The sequence below is a fragment of the Schistocerca nitens genome, chromosome 1 (assembly GCF_023898315.1).
Source record: "Schistocerca nitens isolate TAMUIC-IGC-003100 chromosome 1, iqSchNite1.1, whole genome shotgun sequence".
Classification (NCBI taxonomy): domain Eukaryota; kingdom Metazoa; phylum Arthropoda; class Insecta; order Orthoptera; family Acrididae; genus Schistocerca; species Schistocerca nitens.
The window spans coordinates 456,091,275-456,116,643 of record NC_064614.1 but is presented as its reverse complement, the minus strand read 5'-3'; the positions used below and the strand labels follow the sequence as shown (position 1 = coordinate 456,116,643).

Here is a 25,369-nt window from a genome sequence, read left to right as displayed (position 1 = left end):
TATTATGTATTTTTTGTTATGTACTGTGTTTGATACTTTCCATCTTGTAAACTGTAATTTAATATGTTTGGTGCACAACATGAGTGATGAGGGCTTCATTTGGCATTTCTCATGTAATGCCATGACCAAAGATTTTGTGTGTGTTGATATCTTTGTTTTGAATGTCTAGTTTTCTACACATTAGTATCTCTTATGGATGCTGGTCAGCTGTTTCCTGATAATGTGACAATAAACCAAAATCTGGTTTGAAGTAAACAAAAATTTGTAGGACAAAAATGCAGTTCGATTTTTTTTAACCTTAAATATGAAATTGTTCTACCAAGAAGTGACAGAAGCATTCATAAATATAATATCTTGGCAGTGATTGTGCATTAATTGTTCTTTTCATTGATGCTCACCTGATTTCTTATTTCCTTATTCATTTTTAGTCCTACTTCTGTGTTGTCCCTTATTGATTTTGTGTTGGTTACCAAAGATTAATATCTGAAATTTTCTGCCCTCAAGGAAAGGAAAAAATATAGTGTAGTCAGGTGATTTTCTTTCAAGAATATGATTTACAATTTGGTATTACATAAGTTTTTAACAGCATCAGAACTGGTACACTCTTATGGTTACTTAAAAATCACCATTTGTCTTCCAAAATATTAAATAATCCAAACCCCAGGTTGCTCCCCTCCCCACCCACCCCTCGCCCCTACAAACAGTTGTATGGGTGCGCTTGATAGTAATACAAGTAGCTTCATGGGCGAAGAGGAGCTTGAAAGAATGTGTGATAAAATAAAATAAATTATTCAGATCTTTGGGGGAGATAAAAATTTAATTGTAAGAGCGGACTAGAATTCAGTGGTAGAAAAAGGAGATGTAGAAATAATAGGATAACATGGACTGAGTGAAAGGGATGAAGGATGATGCCTGACAGAATTTTGCGCAAAGCACAATGTAATAATTGGAAACACTTGGTTTAAGGCTCAAGAAAGAAGGATGTGTACAAGGGAAAGCCCTCAAGGCATCGGGAGCTTTCAGACAGATTATCGGGTTTTAGTATGTGAAACATTTCTAGGGCCAGATACGGACTCTGACCTTAATGTATTGGTTACGAACTTTAGATTATAACTTAAGAAATTGCAGAAAGGTAATATATTAAGGAGTTGGAACCTGGATAAATTTAAAGACCACTGGTTGCTGAGAGTTTCAAAGAGAGTGTTAGATAACAATTGTCTGAAACTGGGGGAAAGTATACTATAGAAGATAAATGGGAAGCTTTGACAGACAACATAGTAAAGGCAGCACTGGATCAAATGGATAAAAAGACAAAGCCTATTGAAAACCCTTGGATAAGACATAAGATATTGAATTTAATTGACAAAAAGAGAAAATATAAAATGCAGAAAAAGAAGAGGGCAAAAGGAAATACAGATTTCTAAAACAGAGATTTACAGAAAGTGCAAATGGCTGAACAGGAATGGCTGGAGGAGAAATGCAAAGCTGTGAAAGCATGAATGACTATGGGAAAGAGAGGTGCGAACTATACACAAATTAAAGAAGTCTTTGGAGAATAGAGAAGCAGCTGTGTGAATATCAGGAGCCGAGATGGCAAGCCAGCAGTAAGCAAAGAAGCTTCCCAAGGAATCATTTATCCATTGCTTCGGTTTCCTGAGGATTTCTGAGTTCAGCTTCTCTAAATTTGGGACTGAGACATGCCAAAGTTCTCTGCACTGCCACGTGGTTTACTCTACAATTCAGTGAAGGCACCGCAGACATTCCTCAGCTCTTGATTGACCAAATCCATAGTTGACCTACAGATTTTTCTCACGTCCTCCCAGTAACTAGGATTACAGGAATACAACACAACTCCCAGGTAGGGGAAACTGAATTCAGAAGTCTTCAGGAAATTGAAGCAATGGGTAAATGACATGATGTCTCATGTGTTCTCAGCTTGACTGATTAATAGTTTCTGCCGAGTTGTTTTTTCCATTTTATGCACAATATTTCAATGACCAAACCAGCCGTCTTCTTCAGGTGCTGTAAGTTTTGCTGTTATGTGTACTTGTTGCCCGGATTCAAACCAGGCAGTCTGAGGGAATTAGAATAGGGAATAAGGCACTTGCTCAGAGTAGAAAAGCCTTTCTGTAAAAGAAGAATTTCTTAACACTGAATATACATTTAAATGTAAGGACATCTTTTTTAAGGTATTTGTCTGGAGAGTAGTTTTGTATGGAACTGAAATGTGGATTATAAACAGTTCACACAACAAGAGAAGAGAAGCTTAAGAATAAGAACTGTGGTGTTACAGAAGAATACTGAAGATTAGGTGGGTAGATCTGATAACCAGTGTGAATGTACTGACAAGGGAATGGTCAGTCCGACATGCCGAGACCTACTCTCAAATTTTTTGTGCAGGAAGAATAGAACAAAGATACACATTGCCAAAGTTTTAGCTGCTAAGAGGCTCTGTGAGTATTTTTTAAAAATTGTTGAAGTTACTCATTTTTATTGCACAAAGAATCCCTTACAATAGCAGTTTGTACTGCTCTTCCTGCCTAGCATGTGATCACTCATGACAAGAGACCATAGTGCCGCATAGGCAAATTTGAAGCATCTAACCCATACAGAAAATGTTGCATATCATTAATACTATGAGTAAGAGGCAGTTCATATCAACAGCTAAACTGTTGCATAAGTAATCCTTTCAAAGATGACTAGCAAAGGAAAATAAGTGAGGGCAGTATTTGATGTTACATTACAGACAACTTCCATAAAGTGTGACTTTACTTTATCAAAATGAATTATTTCTTACACACAAATCATTTTGTAACAACTTTTGTAGTGCAGAACATATAATAATTTTTTAATAATGCTCATTGATTGGCTCATTTTATTTTATTTCATTGCAGCATCTCTTTTTCTTTGTGAGTAAACACATTTATATGTGAAAAATAAATATATAAAGTGATTTATGTGCGTTAAATTAAATTTGAAATATTTTACTTAATTTCTTTGAAAAGCATGGATTTTCCAGATTTAATTCCACACTTGAAGCAACTGACCTTACGGCTTGTTGATGGTCGTTGAGAATGGAAGGTGTCAGTTAACTGTGGTCATTTGAAATCAGATAGCATCTTGGTGGGAATGATGGGAATATTTGAAATCAGCAAATCATCTTCTTTTGACATGTCATTCAGAACTGTCACTTCCGTGGCATTTGGCATCAGTTTCTTGAGAGTCTGATTCCAGTGTACAATCGTGCCATGCCTTTTCGCCCCAAAACTATCAGCCATAGGGGTGCTGGGATGTCTTACTGTCCCAGTAAATTTTTCTAGATAGCAAGTGATACATGCACTAAAATGGTAGAAATTCCTTCAGGTGTTACAGAGATGTATGTGTGTTTATCACTATCTTTTTAACCCCCTACTCCCCCACACCAACTGTGGGGATGAAACATCATCATTGCTGTTACCAGTAAGTGTAGCAACCACGAAAACTGTGGATATGGTACTTGTTGGATGTTATTGAATATTTTTACACACTAGATCTTTTTACTCCTTTGTCATCAATATCACCAACATCATCATCACCAATGTGTAAGTTGCCAAAGTGATGTCAGATAAAAAGACATGCACTAGGCCAGCAAACAATCCCAGATGGGGTGTCCTGGCCAAAAATGTCATATGATCATTTCATTTTTTCACCCCAAACCTAGAAGTAGTTGGGGAATATTACCCCCAGAGAATTTTTATACAATAATTATACATATAATGAGTCACGTGTATACAGAATTTGCCTGAAACAGCTCCAGACATTCCTGAGTTACGCTTCTGTGTCAACACTTTTCACTCCCAACCTTATAGGTGGTGGGTGGATTTGATTTCACAGACACCTTTGCTGTTTTGTGCACAACTCACCAAAGTTCCATCACCATCAGGAGACTGGTATAGGAATGGATACAAGATGAACAAATGCATATTCATTTTTATATATTAGATTTAACTTTGTGGCTTGTCGCCCTTCCAGATACCAGACCACAGTCATTAAGGTCACCTAAGGGAGGAAAGTCATGAGTGCCATCTGTCTGTGAATCGTGTTCTGTGTGGTGTCATATTTTAACTGTTTGTGTATTGTATTTCTGAGGTAGAATTAGGTAACCAGACAGCATTTGCCAAAATAAGTGTGGGAAACTGCCTAAGAAGCACAGTCATGCTTGTTGGTGTAACAGCCCATGGTCGTTAATCTGAGAAGTTAATTCAATTTGAGTTTGCTTCCCCTCCCTGTCACACAAGAAGCTAGTGTGCTGCATGATATGCTATATGAGCAGGTCTCATGACTGACTAAATCAATTCAGAAAAATTGTTCTTTTTCTGCCTTAAGTGACAACACTAGAAACATAATTCAGAACAAACTTGGAATTGGTAAAATATACTCTTATGCTGCTAGTTTTAGCCAGAACAAATGTCATACATGTAATGGAAGCAGATAATGTCTGACTTCTGCCTCTCATGTATTTGACAGATTCTGAACAAGTGTAGATAGCTTCATGGACATATTAAGATATCCACCGTATTTAACTTAAAGATACAAATTATATTTGGTAATTTTCAGAGAGAAGGAACTAAAAGCAAGTAAAGAAGATGAGAGGAAGCAAATGGAGGCCTTATTAGAAGAGGCAAAGTTGACACTGAGGCAAAAGGAGCAAGAGTTCCAGAATCAGAAAGTGGAGGTAAGTGCCTAGTCATAATTTTCTTTTACATAACAACAGTTTTTGTGCAAACACAACATTCAGTTTCTGTTAGAAAACAGTTTTTCACCATCCTCATGACTTGCATAGGGTTTTTTTTTTATCATAAACCTCTTTCGCAATACTATTTCAATTACAAGAAATTGCTATGTGCAGCCACTTGCGTAATATGAGGTGAAAGTAAACATGTATTCTCAGTGCACTGTGTCTCCTGTCACCAATGGGACACTGTGAATTTGTATACATTGTTCAGTCTGACAATATGCATCAAAGTGTCATTTCAAGCTTAGACAGTGTGTTTGTTGTCACTTTACACAAGAAGGGTTGTTAAAATAGGAAGTTGCCTGCTGAAATGTACACCCACAACAACATCATTCAAACATTCAGCTGCTACTGTGATACACAAGTCACAGAATATCTGCCTGGTAGTGGTTGCTCACACTCATCATTGCCATCTGATGACTGGTACCTACAAATTGTGATATAGATGAGAACAGTGCAAGATAGCTGTGCACTATCTTTTTGGAGGCAAATGTGAGGGCTGTGTTGATCCAGACAGTATACAGCCACCTCCACAAAATTAATTTGGCCTCTTGGTATCCATTATGCACAACAGTACTGGCTCCCCAACACTGTGGCATGCATAGCTGAACAGGGGAACACCTGGAATAGGATCATTCGTGTCAGGTTCGCTTCACTGACAGGTGTTGTATTTGACCGACATCTGATGATCAACATAAGGAGTATGAAGGGAGCCAGTTACTAAAGCCCATCTCGGGCAAGCTGTCCCATGGGTATGCCAGGGAGCTGGGTCGGTCACATTTTGGGCTTCCATCATTTGCGAATGACAGACACCTCTAATTCGAGGTGTGTGGATTATAGTAACAAGATCCTCCAGTATCTTTTCTAGCCCTACAGTTAAGATTTTGGTGATGCATTCACCATTGAGGCCATAATCCATGAACATAATATGCCAACTTTGTGCTCACTTTTCTCCAGGAGGAAGGAAACAACCGAATTGAACAGCATTCAGTATTTGCTTATATGAACACAACTGAGCTCCAGGCACTTGCCTCACACAATGGATGACCTTCAGAGGGCCACCATCACTGCTGTCTTGACCTCCTTCGGACAGCATGCCAAAGAGGATCTAAGCATGTTACAATGCCCCTGGTGTTTCAACATGATACTGAATGTTGCCCTGCAGCAGATTTTCGCATCACATAAATTAAAAGATGTGTACTTTTGAACAGGCTTTATTTATTTTGGTTATTTTTATTTATTTGGACATCGGAATGGCTCATTCAGTAAATAGAAAAGTCAAAACAAAATTCATTTAAATTGATCAAACAGTCCACAGGTATACTGCCCGTCCATAGTATCCACCAGGCACAATATTTTGGCAGTCAGACATGTCACCATTGTCAGGTGCATTGAGGAACTGAGCTCCTGAGGGTGTGCAGTCGATTTATGTCCCTCCCACTCAAGCTATTCCCTCCCTGGTCTGCAGCAGAGGGTGAATGTTGGCAGTCACAGAGATGCTTGTGTCATCATCTGTTATAGTGTTGGTGTAGCTCCTCTGTCCACAGTGGTTGCCAGGTCATTTTGTTTGCTGAGTGTCTTCTTAATTAGACCCAGTGCTGGTTCCCAAGCCATTTTGAGGTTATAGCTGCAGTCTTGACTGATAAGATTATCCCTGGTGCTAATTTCAATAGCTACTCTAATGATACTGTCTCACTATTTGGAAGTCTGTGATAAAATTCTGATACTTTTGTATTCTATTGCATGATTCTCTGACAGACAGTGCTTTGTGACCATCAACTTGTTCTTATGTGGTGTTTTTTCAGTATGTGCCCAACTTTTCCCAGTAGCATGCCAGTGTATGGTATAAAGGCTGAGGCTAACTCTTCCTCTGTGATTGCATCCATCTCTATAGGTTGTACTGTAGTGGTGGGGAAAAGAGCACACTTAATCTACCATTCTTAGTATCACCACAATTCTGAGGTGTTCCAGCTCCTGTGGCAGGCTCTCTGCATCTGAGGTGGTGTGTGTCCTCTGTAGTAGTGTTTTTATCACCTCTTACCTCTTCACAGGGTGATGAAAGCTACCTGCATGCAAATACAGGGCAGTGTGCATTTTCTTCTGATACACACCATGGCCCAGTGTGCTATCAGCACTTCTGTTGACAATGATGTGCAGGAATGTTAGTCTTCCTTCTTCTTCTTCTTCTTTTTATTCAATCTCCATAGTGAATCTGATGTTGGGATGTAGGGCATTCAGATGTACAAGAAAGTCAAGGAATTTGTCCCTTTTAAGAAGCCAGATAACAAATGTGCCATCCATATAATGGAAAAAGTAGTTGGGTTCCCATTTGGATGATGTTAGGGCCTCTTCCAGAAAGTGTTCATTATACAAGTTCACAACCACTGGTGAGAGTGGGCTGCCCATTATGACTCCCCCCACATACTCATACTATTAGGACATGCCTGAAAAGGTCGATGGTCTTCTAGTCAAATTTCTGACCAATGACTTCTAGTGACTCACATAGAGGCACCATGGTGAATAATGAAACGACCTACTAAAAACACTAGTCCACAGGGCACACACCATCCCAGATGCAGAGTGTTTGCCCAAGAATTGTAATACCTCAGAACTGTGTTCTGAAGGAAACAGGTACCCAGAATGGCATATTAAACATGTTCTTCGACCCCATTGCAGATTAAGTGTGTTCTTCAACCCCCCGTCACCCATTACAGTACAACCTGTGAAAAGGGAAGAATCATGGAGGAAGAGATAGCTGCAACCTTTATACCATCCATAAATGCACTGTAGAGGAACATTGGGCACATACTGATAAAGCACCACAGAAGAACTGTCTTTTGCCCACCTAATACAACATGGATATTCTTAGGGAGTGTCAAGGATGACCTCAGTTTGTGGAAGGATGGGGTATAACAGATTCCATACCAATGTGGTAAGACACCATTGAAGATCAATGCCAAGAACACCAATGACACGCTCGACTAATGTAACTTAACAAGTCAGTGGTCACAGAGCACTGCTTGTCAGAGAATTATATGATAGTATATGAATGTACCAGTATTTTAGCAAAGACTTCCATATACTAGGATGGTGTCATTAGAGAAGCCATCAAAATTTGCACCAGGGATAATATTATCAATGGCAACAACTACTATAATTTCTGCTAGGCTTGGGAAGCAATGCTGGCTCTCATTAAGAAGACACTCGGCACATACAATGATCTGGTTACCAGGATGAACAGAGCAGCTACATTGATGCTACAAAGATGACAACGCAAGTGACTCTGCAATTGCTGACATGTGTATGAGGATATAGACCATGGAGGGAATGGCTTGTAGTGGAGGGAATATGTCAGCCTCACCTCCTCAGTAGGTTATTTCATCAATGCACCTGATGATGGGAACATGTCTGATCACCAAAATATTGTGCCTATTGGACACTATGGACTGGCAGTACACCCGTGGAATGTTTGATCAACAAATACACCACGAGAAGCTGAAGATTCAATTCAGTTAAATCAAAAGTGAAGATGTCAGCATTAAGAGTGCTGGTGGAATTATGCTGTTAAACATCAAGGAGAGAGCAAATAGGTGGGAAGAATGTGGTGAAGGCCTGTACGTGGGGGAGGAAATGACTGCTGATGTGATAGAAGAAGAAATAGAAACCAATTTAGAAGATTTAGGAGACACAGTATTACAGTCAAAGTTTGATAGAAATGTGGAAGCCTTGCAATCAAATAAGGCATTCCTAATTTTTTTGGAATTTCTAAAATCATTGTGGCATATGGCAACCAAATGATTGTTCAAGCTGGTGTGTGGAATCTATGAAATTGGGAACATACCGTCATACTTTCAGAAAAGCATCATCCTCACAGATCCGTAGATAATGAGCACAGATAAGTAAAAAATTATGTTACAATCAGTGTAAGAGCTCATGTATCCAAGTTACTGACAAGACTAGTGGAGAGAAGAATTGAAAAAACTGTGTGTCTAAATATAATAATAAAGTTTTGGCAGATTGTAAATAATTTAGGAGTGAAGAGACCACTCACCGAATAACAGAGGCATTGTTTTTCTTTCTCTTTTGTTGACTTTCAGTGAATGTTTCCTTTACTTCTAAATTATTTAAAACTTATCATCTGTTAGACTGCAATCACTTTGGATTTAGGAAAGGAGTAGTTCTGATGTTACATTTGATAATGGACGCAAGACTTAAAAATCAAGGTACATTCATAGGATTTGTTGGTCTAGAAAAAGCGTTCAACAGTTTAAAATAGTGCAAGATGTTTGAAATTAAATTCTCAAGAAAACCAGTGTAAACTATAGGGAAAGACAGATAATATGTATAAGAACCAAGAGAAAACAATAAGAATGGGAGACCAAGAATGAAGTGCTCAGATTAAAGAGAGCGCAAGAGAAGGATGCAGTCTTTCACCCCTACTATTCAATCTGTACATCCAAGAAGCAATGGCAGATATGAAAGATAAGTTCAGGAGTGAGATTAAAATCTCACTAATATCAATGATAAGATTTGCTAATGACATTGTTATCCTCTGTGAAAGTGAGGAAGAATTACAGTGCACACTGAATGGAATGAACAGTCCATTGAGTGCAGAATGTGGATTGAGAGTAAACTGGAGAAAGATGAAAGTAATGAGAAGTAGCAGAAATGAGATTATTGAAAAACTTAACATCAAAATTAGGAACCATGAAGCAGACAAAGTTAAGGAATTTCGCTACCGTGGGAGCAAAATAACATATCAGTATTCAGGGAAATTATTCTTATTGTGGCCAAATTAGGGCATTGAAATTAATGAATGATGCCAGTTGAAAATTTTGTGCTGGAGCAGGACTCAAACCAAGATGCTCCACTTCTCTAGAACAGTTGCATTAACAGGCTGAGCCACCCAGACACACTTCTCAGCTGACTCAAATTCCCAACTCGTCATAATCTCCATCTCTTCCTCCAGTGGGAAACAAGGGCATGTACGCTGTGTTGGTACCATCTCTTGTCCTGGTAGCAGAGACAGTGCTTCACTGTGTGAATCACCTCCTCATTGTCCGCAAAATGTCTTCCACAAATGGCGTCCTTTAATAGCCCAAACAAGTGGAAGTCTGAGGGGGCTAGGCCAGGATGGGGTAGCGCTATCCAACCCTGTTTTGCAATGTGTTCAGCAGTCCTTAGACTTGTGTGTGGCCAAGCATTATCATATTGCAGCTAAACATCTCCTGGGTTGCTGTGGTGCTGAAGTTGCTTGAAGCATGTCTTGAGTTTTGTTAATGTGTTGACATATGCTTCTGAATTAATGGTACCTCCTCTTGGCATCACATCAATGAAAATCACACCTTCACAGTCCACAACATGATGATCATGACCTGACCAGCAGTAGCAGTTGATTTGAATTTTTTCTTCTGTGAGGAGTGGGAATAACACCATTCCATTGAGTTTCGTTTTGTTTCGGGCTTAAAATGGTGAATCCAGGTTTCATCACCTGTCACAGTCCAGGACAAGAAGGCCTCCCCCCCCCCCCCCCCCAGCTTGAAAATGTTGCAACGAATAAAGACAAATGTTTTTTCTGTGCGATTTGTGATCCACCATTAGACACTGCAGGATCTGTCTTGCACACATGACCTGTCTTCCACACACTTTTGAATATTCAAGAGTGCGAATAATTGCATCCACACTTCCTTTGCTGGTTGACAGATACAGTGCCAGCTGCCAAGTTGTAATGCATCTGTCCTTATGAATGGCAACATCAGCTTGCTAAAACATGTCAGGTATGGCAGCAGTGGATGGTCTCCCTGACCACTGCAAATCAGGGAGTTCTGCCGAACTGCCTCCTAATGACCTCACCCTCCATGCCCAGTGACTAACTGTACTTCTGTCAACAGCAGATGCTCCACAGACTTTGCACAAGCATTTGTGAATATTCCCCACAGTTTCTTCCTGTGCAGTCAGAAATTCAATGACGGCACATTGCTTGTAACGTACATCACCCACAGACATCATTTTGAAACTGTCCTGCAGCTACACTATCTGTCTGTTGGCACGCGCACACAGAAGACTTTATCTTTCACATTTGTAGCATTGTTTTTGGCTGAGGAAAAAAAAAAAAAGTGTTGCGTTACTTTCTGGGTAATCCTCATAAAAAAGGTTGCATGGAAGATAAATAACCATACTACCAAATTTTATTTGTTGTGCACTTAAATGTACTTGTAACATATCAATTCTAACTACATGTTGCTCACTTGCACCGCTCATGACTGTTTTATTCAAGCATGGTGTTGTAATACTATAGGTATGCTGTGATTATTTTATTTTGTTATTTTTATTTTGATGTCATTTCTGATATGCCTTTTCTATTTTTGTCTATATCATTTTATTCTAAACATGAAGATAGCCCACCTTGGCTGATTCAAGTTGTTTGGTTGCAGTGGTGGTGCAGTGGTAAGGCTGTCTGCTCATACTCAGGGGGACAACAGTTCAAATTCCTGTACTGTCATCCTGATTTAAGTTTCCCATGATTTTTCCTAAATCTTTTAACATAAATCCTGGCATGATTCCTTTTAAAGTACATGGCATACCTGTATTTTTTCCCATCCTTTCCCAATATGACTTGGGCTCCATCCCTAATGACATCCGCATCGACCAGACGTTAAACTCTATTTCTGTTATGCTAATGGTATAGCAGATGTGAAAAAAATGAGTTATAGTTCCATTTTTCTGTGTATCATTGCACTTACATTCTGCTTTATCTATTTCTAATCTAGTATACTCCTTACTAGAAGGCCCATAGTAAGTGCACCATGCATTCAGAGGTTAGTGTACAATTTAAAAAAATTAAATCTTAAAATATTTAACAGCATTTATTGCAGTGCACACATGTCACAGATGTGTCACAGGGACCTCTACATATTTATGAATTCATCTAATAATAGCTGTATTTGATTTTCTACAAACAAAACAAAATCACTTATAAGTCCATTTAAGTTAGTGTTCACAATGCAGTAATATTAAAGAAATGTGTTGCAGTTCTTAGGACTTTAATTTATTTTCTACAGATACTTGGATTAATGGAAGAGAGGGCTAATGCCAAGAAGTACAGAATGATGGTAGAGAGTATGGAGAAGGAGAAGCAACAGTTACAGAAAAAGGTTACGGAAATGGAACATACAGTGTCTCAATCATTGCTGAATGCTAACAGTGATGGTAAGTTGATAAACAATAATACCTTGAAACTTCATATGCTTTAGATGATATGTACATATCGTGAGCATTCCAGTTGAGGGCATATCCAGCGAGATACAGGAGAGATGGAACTCATACCTCGTCTCATCAAGCAAAGAGATGTTCTATCCCTGCAGCACCAGAATTTGCAGCAGTTTGTAGGCACGTCAACTGGGCAGACCCTACAGCCTGAACTGCCAACTTTGGTCCACTTACTGCACTACCAGTGAGATGGCTGATGTTTGCCATTACGACTTTGCTGCTCATGTTGCACATGCTTATGAGGCACTTTCCTCTTTCTGTGCCCTTTTCCCCTCTGACATCAGACTTTTCATTGTGCAGGGAGAGTATTTATTTATTTATTTTATTTATCCATCCGTTGACAATAAATATTGTATGGATGTTGTCAAGGGTACATGTAAGCCATTTCAAAGAAATGGGACACAAACAATATATATGTAAAAAAGTACAAAACAAAATAATACAATGAAGTTAATAATAATACAATGAAATTAATATAGCCTATATACATCCCTGCTTGTTATTTTAAATGCATAGTCTGTTTTTCATAAGGCTTTAGTTTTGTCCTCCCTGAACGGCAAGTCCTTATATACACAACACTGCTTAAGTATATATTTACATCACACAACAGCTGTCCTTTAAGTATGTAAAAGTAATGAATGATTAGGTACAGGTAGAATATTTTCTATTTTGCCTTTATAAATATCATCAGAAAAAATTTATTGACCTACGTAGTCATTTACAGAATAAAAACATTGTTCTGCTAGAATTTTTTTAAAATCTGTTTTAAATTTGTTATCATCTTCTAACTGCCTGATGTTGACTGGCAGTGCGTTGTACAGTTTTGCACCAATATGGCTCACATGCCTTTGTGTATTCGTTCCTTTTGTTCGCTGAGTATGGAGTGCTGCGCTATTATAGGTATTGTAGTTATGAAAGTCGGCATTTGTCAGAAAATCTGCAATGTGGGTCCTGACATACAATACACGTTTGTATATGTATAATGATGGTATAGTAAGTATTCTAAGCTTTTTGAACATGGGTTTGCAGTGTGTATGTGAGTTGCTATTCGGATGGCCCTCTTCTGCAACAAAAAAATTTGTTTTAGGCGCCCTGTTTTGGGACCCCAAAATATTATTCCATATGTGGCAAGAGATTGAAAATAGCTGAAATATGCCATTCTGGCACCCTCTGAGGTACAAACATTTGCATTAATTCTGAGGGCAAAACAGGCTGAATTAATCTGCCAGGAAGTTTCAGGCTGAATTAAGTTTCTGTGCAAGTTTTGTTATGTGGTCATTAAAATTCAGTTTTCATCCACATGAATCCCCAGCAATTTTGTGGATGTCACTCTGTCTAAGGCTTTGTCACCCCACACCAGATCGAGATTTACATTTTGACATCTTTTCCCAAACTGCATATAATTTGTTTTATTTACATTCAATGTCAACCTGTTTGCATTTAACCAAGAGTGGATGTAATTTAGTACTTTATCAGCAGTTGTTGGTAGCAATTGCTTTGGTGCACTTATTATCACATTAGTATCATCTGAGGTGTGAAAATCATTTATATAGACAAGAAACAATATGGGCCCTAGGATGCTGCCTTGTGGTACTCCTATTTCTACATTTTTTTGCCTCTGATACTGAATTTATTTTGTGGTTGGAGTAAGTTGATGTCAGTCCTACAACCTGTGTTCTGTTCTTTAGGTATGATTCAAACCATTTTTTTCCTATCCCATGTATACCCAATTTTTCTAAAAGAATGTCCTGGTTCTCAGTGTCAAAAGCTTTGGAGACGTCTAAATTTACTCCTACTACACTATAATCATTTTCTAGATTTTTGATTATTTGTTCAGTGTAGCACATTACTGCTGTTTCGGTATTTTTATGTGCTTGGAAGCCATGCTGATTTCTGTTTAGTAAATTATGGTCATTTAGATATTTGTTGATTCGGTGCTTTATCAGTTTTTCTAATATTTTTGATAATGCTGGGAGGAGAGATATTGGGCGATAGTTTTTTACCTTATACTTTTCGCCATTTTTAAATAATGGCTTCACTTTTGAAATTTTCAGCCTTTCTGGAAAAGCTCCTTCACTGAATGATAAATTGGCTATGTGTGCAAAGGGCTTTGCAATTTGTGGTGCTGTCCTTGTTATGATTGACACAGGCACCTCATCTATGCCAGCCGACATTTTGGGTTTCAAGCTTTGTATCACTTTCAACACTTCACCCTCATTTGTTGGCTCTACCCTCATCCTACGAGCTGTTTTTGAATATTCAGGTTTTTCTTCATTTGTAAATTTTAAGCTTAATGCAGTTGTTGCAGTTGCAGGATAGAATTTTTTTTATTAAAACTCTTTACCACGGTTTCGGTACATATAAACATACCTTCATCAGAAGTAAAACTTCTAAAATTACATCATGCCATGGAGAATAATAAAATAATTATGCCAAAGGCGTCGTCAGTAATTTAAAACATCATCTCCATTTATACGACATGTGTAATGGGCACAAGATCATAGCGAACAGTTTAACATCGTTGCTTCGCCTAGTTCATAGGCGAAGCAACGCCTAGTTCATAGGCGAAGCAACGATGTTAAACTGTTCGCTATGATCTTGTGCCCATTACACATGTCGTATAAATGGAGATGATGTTTTAAATTACTGACGACGCCTTTGGCATAATTATTTTATTATTCTCCATGGCATGATGTAATTTTAGAAGTTTTACTTCTGATGAAGGTATGTTTATATGTACCGAAACCGTGGTAAAGAGTTTTAATAAAAAAATTCTATCCTGCAACTGTTTCTGGCTGTCATCCTTTATTCTGAAGAATTTTAACAGTTGCTGCTGCAGCCATGTTTAAAATCTTGCAGTTGTTGCATTTATGAAATTTGGCAAATCTTGTTTATTAATATTGACATTTTTAAAATTTTTGAGGCTAATGTCCTGGTTTTCACAACTCTTCCCCGTTTCAATCTTCACAATACCCCATATGGCTTTTGATTTGTTTTCAGACTGTCTTATAAAACTATCATTACTCATGAATTTTGCTTTAGCAATTACTTTTCTATATACCCCCTTGTAATTCCTGACATATTCTATGAATTGCAGGTCTGTGGATGTTTTCATTTTAGAAATTAGTCTCTTTAGAGTTCCGCAGGAAGTTTTGATTCCAGCTGTAATCCAAGAACTTGGCTTTGTATTGCCATGTTACCTGATTTTTGACAGCTTTTTTGGAAAACATATTTCAAAATATCCCATGAAAATGGAAGAGAATGTGTTATATGCATCATTTGTATTTGTTAGGGATAGTACTTCTGCCCAAGCCTCATTAGTTAGCATATTTATGAATTCTACACAGTTTTCTGTAGAAAAATTTCTTTTATACATGATGTGTGTTTTTTTCTCTTTCAGTGGCCTTGAAGGAATTTTGAGGACAAGAGCATTGTGGTCTGATAATCCCAAATCAGTATTTGTTACTTCAACTTCTGTGCATCCTACATTTGAAAATATATTATCAATAAGACTGACTGTATTACTTGTTATTCTTGTGGGTGTGTGTATGTGTGGAAGCGGGTTGAAACTACATAACAGATTTAGGAACTGGTCTTTTAGCCTACTTTCACTCATAAGATTAATATTGAAGTCACCACACACAACTACAGTGGCTCTATTGGTGAACAGAGTGTTAAGCAATATTTCTAATTGGTTAAAGAAAATGTCTGCATCACCAGTAGGTGGTCTGTATATTGCTATGACTATGACTTTTCCCTGTATTTCATTCAACTGCACAGCTGCTGCTTCAAAATGATTTTCCACACTCAATGATTCAGCTTCACATCTTCTTTTATAGCTGATACTTGGTTTGGTAAATATACATACACCTCCATTTTTGGTATTTTTTGTACAATATGGTTGCCAACTTAAACGGATGAATATTAATGCTACAAGTTCAAAACTTTTGCACCAATGCTCCACAATGCACATGCAGTCAATATTTGCACTGTTCATAGCTACCTCAAGTTCTAATGATTTATTTCTAAGACGCTGAATGTTTAAGATTAGAATCTGCAGGTGATGAGGATGAGAACTGGTTACATTTGTATTTACATTTTGTGGTGTCATACTCCTCCATTCCTTGCACTGGTGAGGTACCAAAAATCCTCCAGAAGGACAAGTTTTCTGCACCTTGTAGGTCGTTCACGGGGATATGGTGAGTTGCTTGCTGCTGCTGCTGGTGTAGCTCCCGGTGTCATTGATGCTGTCATTTCTGTTGTTGTTGTTGTTGTTGATGATGGTGTAGCTGTTTCTGATACTTCAGGTGTTGGTTCTGTTGTTATTGATATGCTTCCTTGTGAACTGCTAGCACTTGGGGTGTTTTCTTGCAATGTTAGAACATCACACTTGTCTAGTAGTGGTGATGCTTCATTTTCAGATTCACCAAGTAGTTTGTGGGTCTTGTCCTTGAGGGGAATTACGTTTGAAGTTTCACAACTTACTTTCGTTTTGGCATTTACTATTTCTATTATTTTTGCAATTACAAAATTTTTTCCTAATCTATTTAGGTGGAAACCATGTCTAGTATGGAATCTCCTTCCCAGTTTGCTTATATCAATGAAAGTCACATTTTCAAATCGTCTGCATATCTGTTTCATCTCACTATTTGCACTCTCCACTTCTTTGTTAACATATTGACCATCAGTTGAAGAAAGCCAGAAATTGTATTGGATATTGACTAGTAGCAAAAGTATATAGAGCCATTTCTTATGGAATGTTAAAGCTATTTTGTCATTCACTGTAAGACATGAGTTGCCCACCCTCCACACCCAACCCATGCCCCTCTGGCAGCTCAGGTCCTGGCTAAGTGTTTGATTTCATGATGCAGAATCTTTAAACACCATACAGACTTTAGTTGTTAAACACACATAGTTATTTATTGTAATGGGGGATTAAGTTAATAAAATTAATAATGCTTCAGGTTTTGTAGAAGTGCTATATTGGTTACAACTTGGCGATGGAAATTTTTGCGATCTGCAGCCAAGAGTGAACCCACACTAACAGCTTTGATTATGAAAATAATACAAAAATTACGCAGGTACCAAAAAATTCCAATGCAAAGCATATAAAACAATAGCACAAAACCAAACAATCTCAGTTAGGCCACTGCAAAATATGGAACCTGTTATAAGCCAGTAAAATGTTTCAGTACAGTCTGACAACACTGGATATATGTCTACAACATTACTGATGGGAAATCAGTTGAAATGTTCATTCCTGATTTGTGATATTGTATAAACAGCCAGAAAATATTTCAGTCTTTTAGTACATCCCACTAGATGAGTGTAGGTATGGTTCACAATTTAAGTTAATAATCAGACTCATTATTAATCAGTGCAAATGCAAATAAATTCATTTATATTTAAGTTGATACTATTGACACACTGAAAATGAACAAGATTAGTCTTTTATTCATGTCTATGAATGTTTTAAGCCATGGGGGGGAGGGAGGGGAGGGGTGTTCAGTGATTAGCTTTGTCAGACTACTTCAGAAATGGATCATTTTTGTTAATGGTATTTTTCGAAAAACTGTAACGAAATGAAATGCAGCAGTCATATGACAAAAATAATCTGTAATGATGTCCAAATTATGGTATTTTGCCACCATGTTCACCACAATAAACTGTTGAGAAATAAGCGACAAGATAAAATAGGAAATGAAATGAAAAGTGAGAAAAAAGAGAGAGAAAGATGGAAAAATACAAGAAAAATCAAAAGTAAAGTACATAATAATTATGCAGGGAGAAGGTGAGTGAAAGTCTAAGGGTACTTAAGTGATTGGAGGGAAGAGGAAGGCAGGCAAAGGGGCAGAGAACAGGATAAGAAAGGAAAGTGAAGAGAAATAAGAAAAATTGGGAAGAGGGGGAGGGGGGGGGGGGGAAGGCAACCACTTACCTATACACAGGCGCACAAGCACCTAAGAAGATGGTAATGAAGAAAGAAGCAGGGAGGGGCGGGAGTTAGGTAGAGAAATGGAAAAAAGGGCGAGAGAGAGAGAGAGAGAGAGAGAGACCACATGGTGGAGAGGGGGAGGTCAGAGGCATTACATAATCTGGATGGGGAAGAAATGATGTGGACAGGGTAAAGGGAGAAGGAAGAAGGTAAGGTGAAGCATTGAGAAACAAATTAGCAGATGTTTATGCCAGTGGGTTGTGAGAGTGCAGGACATGCCAGAGAAACAATTCTCACCTGCATTGCTCAGAGGAACTTGTGTTGGAAGGGAGTTGGACACTCCCATGTAGTGAAGCTGCTGTTGAAGTTATTAGTGTTGTTGTGTGCAGTATGTTTTTTCCATGTCTCCCTTTCATCACCACCTTCCTTGCCTTTCTTCCCCCCCCCCTCCCCTCTCTCTATCCCTATGCTCTACCCCTTGAATTCCTTTCATCTTGTTGGGTAGCTGCTGATTCATCTCGTGAAAGGCTTGCCTCATACTAGCCTGCTTATCCCCCTTGCCTCATACATCCTTCCCTCCCCCTCACCACCTCAGTCTACGTAGGCAACTGCTCTCAGTACTTAAGTCTTGCCAGAACCGTGACTGTATTCCTCGGGGATGTCTGTCTGTCTGTCTGTCTGTCTGTCTGACTGTTTGTGTGCGTGCGTGCATGTGTGTGCGTGTGTGTAGTCTCAAAAGATGTTGCTAACTGTTTTTTGTTACATATTTCCATGTGCCACTTGCCAGTCCTCTATAGGTACGTGGTTGTCTTTCCCCTATTTTCATATTTTAACATCCTGGAATTTCCATTACAGTTAAAAATTGGGAAGAAACTATCATAATTTAACATGCATGTACAGCAAGAGCTAAACATATTTTATAGAGATAATAGTCATCTCCTAAAGTCAGAAGTAATCCATATAATTTGAAAGGTATATTCACATAAGATATTGTTGTTGTTATAAGGAGATTGCTTTGAAACAGCATTCTGCTTGCCTATCTATGATCATTCTTCCTCAGAGCATAATTTTAGATATAGTGTGTAATAGAGAAGCAATTCCGATCAAGACACTTTTATAATTATTGGGCACAATGGAGACTGAAAGAGAGTCTATATTATTTTGATTTGTATTATTTCAACTGTTATGGTACAGTTTTTTCCAGTTACATTGAAAGCAAAATTCATTAGCAAAACCAAAAAATTATTATACAGAATGGAGGCAACATTCTTAATATTGTTGATAGATGCGTACAGAAATGCAAGAGACTATCTGAGTTTTAGGAACTATTTGTTACTTTCTTGGGGAGTAAAGGAGAGTAGTTTGGGGAAGTCTATAAAGGAAGGACAGGTCACTCAGATCCCAGGATGAGAGGGACCACTTGTGTGAGGGTAAAGGAAGACAAGGATCCATCATGTTTCAATGCTGACTAAACAAATAGGGGTTGATTCAAGCTCTTTGAATCTACTCCTACCCTTCTTGTATTCCTGACAGATGAGCAAAACTCAAGAATTAGTCATATACAGGTTTTGTAAGCTACCTCCTTCATGGATTGACTACATTTGCTTTGTATTCTTCCAGTGTATTTCAGTTTGGCATTTGACTTTTCTTGCATCTAATATTATGTGGTTGTTCAACCTTAACAGAAGCCACATTGTTTCTTACACATGAGATCTTGAGTCTCCAAAGTGGTTGAAATTATCAGGCATAAAACAAGTTGCATCATTGTTCAATATGCTGACATCTCTACATATAAAAGGCAATGTTCTGACTGACTGGCTAACTTATCATTGCCCAGCCCATACCACTAACGGTAGTAACTTGAAATTTGGAGAAGATGTGGATCTTATACTGTAGGCATCATTTAAGAAGGGACTTTTCAAAATTCCAACCCTAAGTGGATGAAATAAGAGACGAAGCCTTTTATGAAAAATGTTGCTATTAAAGCAGTTTTGGATCTAGACCAATGAAAACTGGTATTTGGTTTCTCAGTCAGAAAATAGAAAATACATTATTTTGGAAATTCAACCACTATGGGGTAAAGAAGTGGGTGAAAGGTTTTATAAAATAAATAATTACTAAAGAACCACTACAGGATTTGAAGGGTACAGCTATGACAATTGATATTTGACTTCTTGGCTTAAAAATTTTAAAGCTAAATTTGAACTTCTCGATTAGTTATAAAGAAATATTTGTTTGGGGGTGAAAGTTGCTGCAGAAATATCTCCACAAGAATGCAAAAGGCAGGATTAACAGAAACTTTGGACTCCAACTACAAGAATCACTTTTGAGTCTGAAGTAGAATCAGAAAAGAAAACTTGATACATAAAAAATTATAATAAAATAAAAATATAGAAAATACAAGTTGATGGAGGAAGGGGGGTAGGGAGGTTGTAGTTGCTCACCAAAATTTATGGTAACTGGTGCTGGATGAGATGACTAAAAAGTCATGTACAATATAAGTAATCACTCAAATCTCTGGAGTAATACTACAAAAATGTGCTCATCTTGGGGCTACTAGACATCACCAAGTGGACAGTTCATTTGTATTATTTCTCATATTCTTCCTTTTTGGTGGTGCTTGTTTATACTTATAAAGCTGGGCAATAAACACTTGTCAGTAATGTAATTAACAGTTGTGTGTATAGAGTGTTTGATGTAAATTTTTTCAGTATTGGGGCTAGTGTAAGTTGGATGCAGATTTTACTGCAGGAACAGTTGCAGGGTATGAACCTGTGGGGTGGACTGATGGTTTTCGGATGTCAGAGAGTTTGAAAAGCAACTTGTGAAAATTGGTAGGGTATTGTAAGGCAACCCTGTGTGGTGTGGGAAGTTTATAAGTGTGTGTTCAACTCATTTTGGGTTTTGCTGCCAGATTAATCTCATGAAAATGCAAGGCCTGGGTATCAAGGTGGCTACATTTTGAGTTGTTTGGAAACAGGACCTTTGTTTCTGGGAGGGAAGGGGGAAGAAGAAGAAGCAGAAGAAGAAGAAGAGGGAGGAGGAGGGGGGGGGGCGGCCAGGAACTGGAGCAGAAGAATGCTGCCTAGATTTTGTTGTACTTTTTTTGTTTTATTTTTGTTTTAGGAGAGGAAATTCTGGGTTAGGTGCCGATATTGAAGGATTTGGTGTTACAAATGATGCTTTTTGCAGATTTGTGGTTTAATATTTGCTGCATCTGACAAATTTTAGTTTCAAAAAGGGTTGACCTATGGAAGAAAATTCTATTTGGCCTTTTCTTTGTCATAGTCCAGCTTGGTGCCTTATGAGAAATGAGCAACTGTATAAATGACTGTGGTACTTCACATTAATATAAAACTTTTTGAGTTACTATATTTTTACTCATTTTAACTTCATTAAGCTTTTATATGTCAGAGAGGCTTCAGCTTTGTTCAAAACTGTAATGAAGCTGTCCCTTCTTTTTAAAAAGTTTCAAACATGGTTAATGAGCAGAGGCAGGTCTTTTCCACACCTTGCAGTCTTGTTTGGAGTACTTCTGTCTAAACAATGTTTAGAGTACTCTTGGCTTATTTTAATTGATTCTCCACATGTGTTGTCGTGAAACTGAATGATGATCGGTTTCATTGAGTTTTTTGTTCCTATACTGATTATCATGGAGGTAGACACTTCAAGGTCAGTTTGCCCACTTACAGCATTGTAAATATTTGATAAAGTTGAATATTTTGAACAAAATATAAGTAATTAGTCAAGAATATGATCAAATGCTTTCCAAAAGAAAATTTTTAGTTAGTCATTAATGAAGAAACTAACTTTACTAGGAATGTTCAAAAAAAGCCAGAAACACCAACAAGTGTAAACTTATAGATTGTTAGAACATTCTCAAAGTTTACAAGTGCATGGAGTGTGTATTTTATTGTGAGGAAAAAACTATTTCAGTGTAAAAAATAAAATGCTATCTGGAATGTAAAACTGTTTTGCCTTGCTCATGAATTGCTCATGAATTTGTGTGTTACTGGACAGATAGAAACTTTCAGTGAGCAATATAGAAATGCTGAGTTTTTTAGTGAATTTTGTTGATAAAATGTTCTCAAGTTATCAGCTGAGTCAAGGTACCATGTTGAGATGTGTCAAAGTGTTGTCTTGAGATAAAGTGTCATGTTCATCGTTGTCCAGTAGATTTAACTGTCTCTTCTGTGAGATGCTTTGTCTTATGACATTTCCTTCAAACTTACAGGGTGATGATTATGAACAGCATGGCTTTTAGGTGAGTCTTGTGTTTTTGTACTTTTGTTATGGTTTCATGGCACTAATCTAACAACAGTTTTGCTTTCTGTAATTGCATTGTGCAGCTTTATATCACTGTAGATTTTTAATGAAGTTATTTTCTAACTCTCAAGCATTTTCATGAAATATGTGAGCCTGATTACTAAAACTGGTTCTCGCAGTTTCGACACTGACAATGATATGCAAGTCCACTGTCAGAAATCGTTAAGGCAGGTGTAGAGTACAATGAAATGCTCTGTTCTGCACTATTTGAAGCCTTTGTGCCATTGAGTTTGGCAGCACAAGCCCATACTTGACAAGCATACTGCAAAATCAGCTGTATTGGACTGCGATAAGATCTGGCACATATCAATGCCAATAGCAATCTTTCAACATGTAGAAAGTGGTACAGCGACCTTCATCAGGCTTCCTGGCTGGGTTCCTTAATGTATTTTTTGTATGTGAGTCTTTTTTGAGAGTTACCTCTAAGTACCTTGCTATATCTCTCCAGGGAAGATACTGTCAGTGGAGGCTAAGTAGTTGTATGAGATGTTGTAGGGAGGTCTTTTTCTGAGGCACCTGGTAAACATAGTGACTTGCATCATATCTCAGCTTATTGTAATGTGCTAGTTTTTGCCCCATTTTCCATTTTGTTTAATACATTTTGGAGATGCCTTGTGACCAAGTTCCTGTACATTGAGCAGGCGAAAAAAGCAGTGTCATCCATTGTTTCGTGGAGTTCTGTGGATGCATCAGTGGTGTATGGATTATCGAGTACAGGGCCTAACACTAACCCTTGCGGAACTCCTGCTCCGTATGAGTCTTCTGGAGGAGTTTGAGGATCCTATTTTCATGGAAAAGCTCCTGCTTGAGGTATAGCTCTGTATAATCTTTACTATTTTCCAGGGAAGCCTTGGGATTAGAGCTTGTATAAAAGACCGGTGCACCACACTGAATCATTGGCTTTAGTTATGTATAGTAGCACCGTCTCCCAACAGCTTTTCTGTTGAAGCAGTCTGTACCTTCTTCAACCACCCTCAGTATTTGTTGTGTAGCAGAGTGTTTCCGCTGAAATACAAACTGGAATTTCGGCAGTACTTGTTCTCTTTTAATGTGTTGCCTGATGGGCTTAAGTGGAAGGCACTTGTAGACTTTGCTGAGGTTTGCCAGTAGACTATTGGTCTGTAGTATTGTGAGATGAGCAGATGTTGAGTTTCATGATCGCAACACCTTCCACAAGTTTCTGTTGCTTTGAAAATTACTGTGTTTGTGAGATATCATTGTAGATGTTCACAAGGTGGGTTTTAGCTAAGAGTGTGCGGTGGGAGGAACGTTTCCTAATAGTCAGTTGCTGAGCTGATCGTTACCTTAGGCCTTCTTTTTAGGCAGTGATTTGATGACTTTTGCCACATCTTCACTAGTTAAATGTGGCCAGTCATCCTCGTCATCATCATCTGCTGCAAGAAATGCAGCAAGCTGCTGCCAGGCTGTGGTTTCATGTTCTCTGTCCTATGCCTCTGCAGATCTGAATTGCTTTCCAAAAATGTTGATGTGCACATTGGTCGCGTCTGCATCGCTGAAGACAAGTCCGCACTCTCCATGCAGAGGGGGCATTTTGACACATCTTTAATTCATGCCACAGGGTGTTACTGTCTACTTGGAGAGCTGAGTGGCATTCCAACCATTGTCAGAGTATTTGTTCAGTGAGCACAATTGTCAGTCCTCTTAGTAGGCAACTGAGCAGCCTCCTGGAGTTTGTATTCATTTTGAGTTTATGCTCCTCAGTAATTCAGGTGAAGTGTCATATTTGTGTCCATTTAATTCCTTTATAGCTGCTAGACAGCAGACTCTGCTGCCAAGGACCCTACAGTCAGGGCCAACCACCTGCCTCCAGAAGAGGTGTCATGGCCAGTGATGGGGGGGGCAAGCAACAGGGTGGAAGGGGGTAGGGGCCAGTGCCGAGGGCTGGTGTCAGCAGTCTGTTATGCCTGCTGCCTTTGCCACAGCACTGGGACTTGATGTCTAGACCCCCATCCATTCTAACCAGTGGATCACCTATTGGGCCCTCAGCAGAGGACTCTGCGATCCAGCAGGTGGAACGAAATTGATTGATATGGAACCCACTCTTTACCTGAAGATGATGAGTATGAGACTCGTCGAAACATTGCGGTAGCATGACACTATGACCTGGCTGATATCCCAAGAAGATTCACCGAAGGAAGTTGCTAAGAAGAAAATTTTCTAAGACAAATTTGACACATCATTATTGTAGATGCAATTTATTTGCAAGAGACTTCATGGTCTCTGCAGCATGAGGACTCACATAGAAACAGTCAATGATGGCTCACCTAAAGAGGAAAGTGAATACCCCATATTTCCCAAAAAGTAATACGAGTACATTTGCTGCAGGAATTTATGACATCTTAGTCACAGAGAATAACATTTAAATGTTAAATTTGTTACTGGTAATTTCAGTAAAATTGCTGGCTCGTACAGAGGCATATAGATAGTCTTTTTCCCTTGCACCATTTGTGAGGGGAACAGGAAAGAGACTGACTAGCAGAGAGACAAGGTACCCTACACCATGCATTGTATTGTTGCATAGCATGTTTTAGAGATAGATGTAGAATGTGTTTGCATTTGGAAAGTTTTTTTCATCTGAGCAGCCATTGTCATACACATAATGCTTAAAACATTACCATAAACATAAAATTACAATACACTCATGTAAGAATTTGAGTTGCTCTTCCAGCAAAAAGGCATATAAAAGGCAATATATTCTCACGTCTTTCAGGCAAAGCAGGAGGGTGATAATGTCACAAACAGTAACTGATGATGGCCAGACATTGTAGAAGATGGCTTGTAGCATTGTATCTGTTCATACAGCCAAAAGAGATGTGACTGATATCCTCTTCTTCACATGCGCACAATGAGGATGCAATGGGGGTGTGGCCATACTATTACGATACAGACTCTTCCCGTAACAGCTGCGGTTAAATGTGAGGCACCTTGTAGTGTTCGTGAGTGTTCCGGAGTATCAGTTATTCTCGTGCCAGAAGTTATGAATCGGCACCCAGTTGAGTCTGGCATAATCTGTGCCTTTGTATTGGAAGGGATGCTGCCACTTT

The 25,369-nt window shown here is 38.5% G+C and overlaps 1 protein-coding gene across 6 annotated transcripts in view; it reads left to right on the top strand.

The window, feature by feature from the left end:
- The window catches only part of LOC126251706 (CAP-Gly domain-containing linker protein 1), a 571,456-nt gene that overhangs the window by 527,698 nt on the left and 18,389 nt on the right, over positions 1 to 25,369 (top strand). For all 6 annotated transcript variants that reach the window (XM_049952334.1, XM_049952318.1, XM_049952309.1 and 3 more), the window contains 2 exons: positions 4,597 to 4,714; positions 11,836 to 11,983. In XM_049952334.1, the coding sequence (XP_049808291.1) occupies positions 4,597 to 4,714; positions 11,836 to 11,983 (266 nt within the window). The remainder of the gene's footprint in view (positions 1 to 4,596; positions 4,715 to 11,835; positions 11,984 to 25,369) is intronic.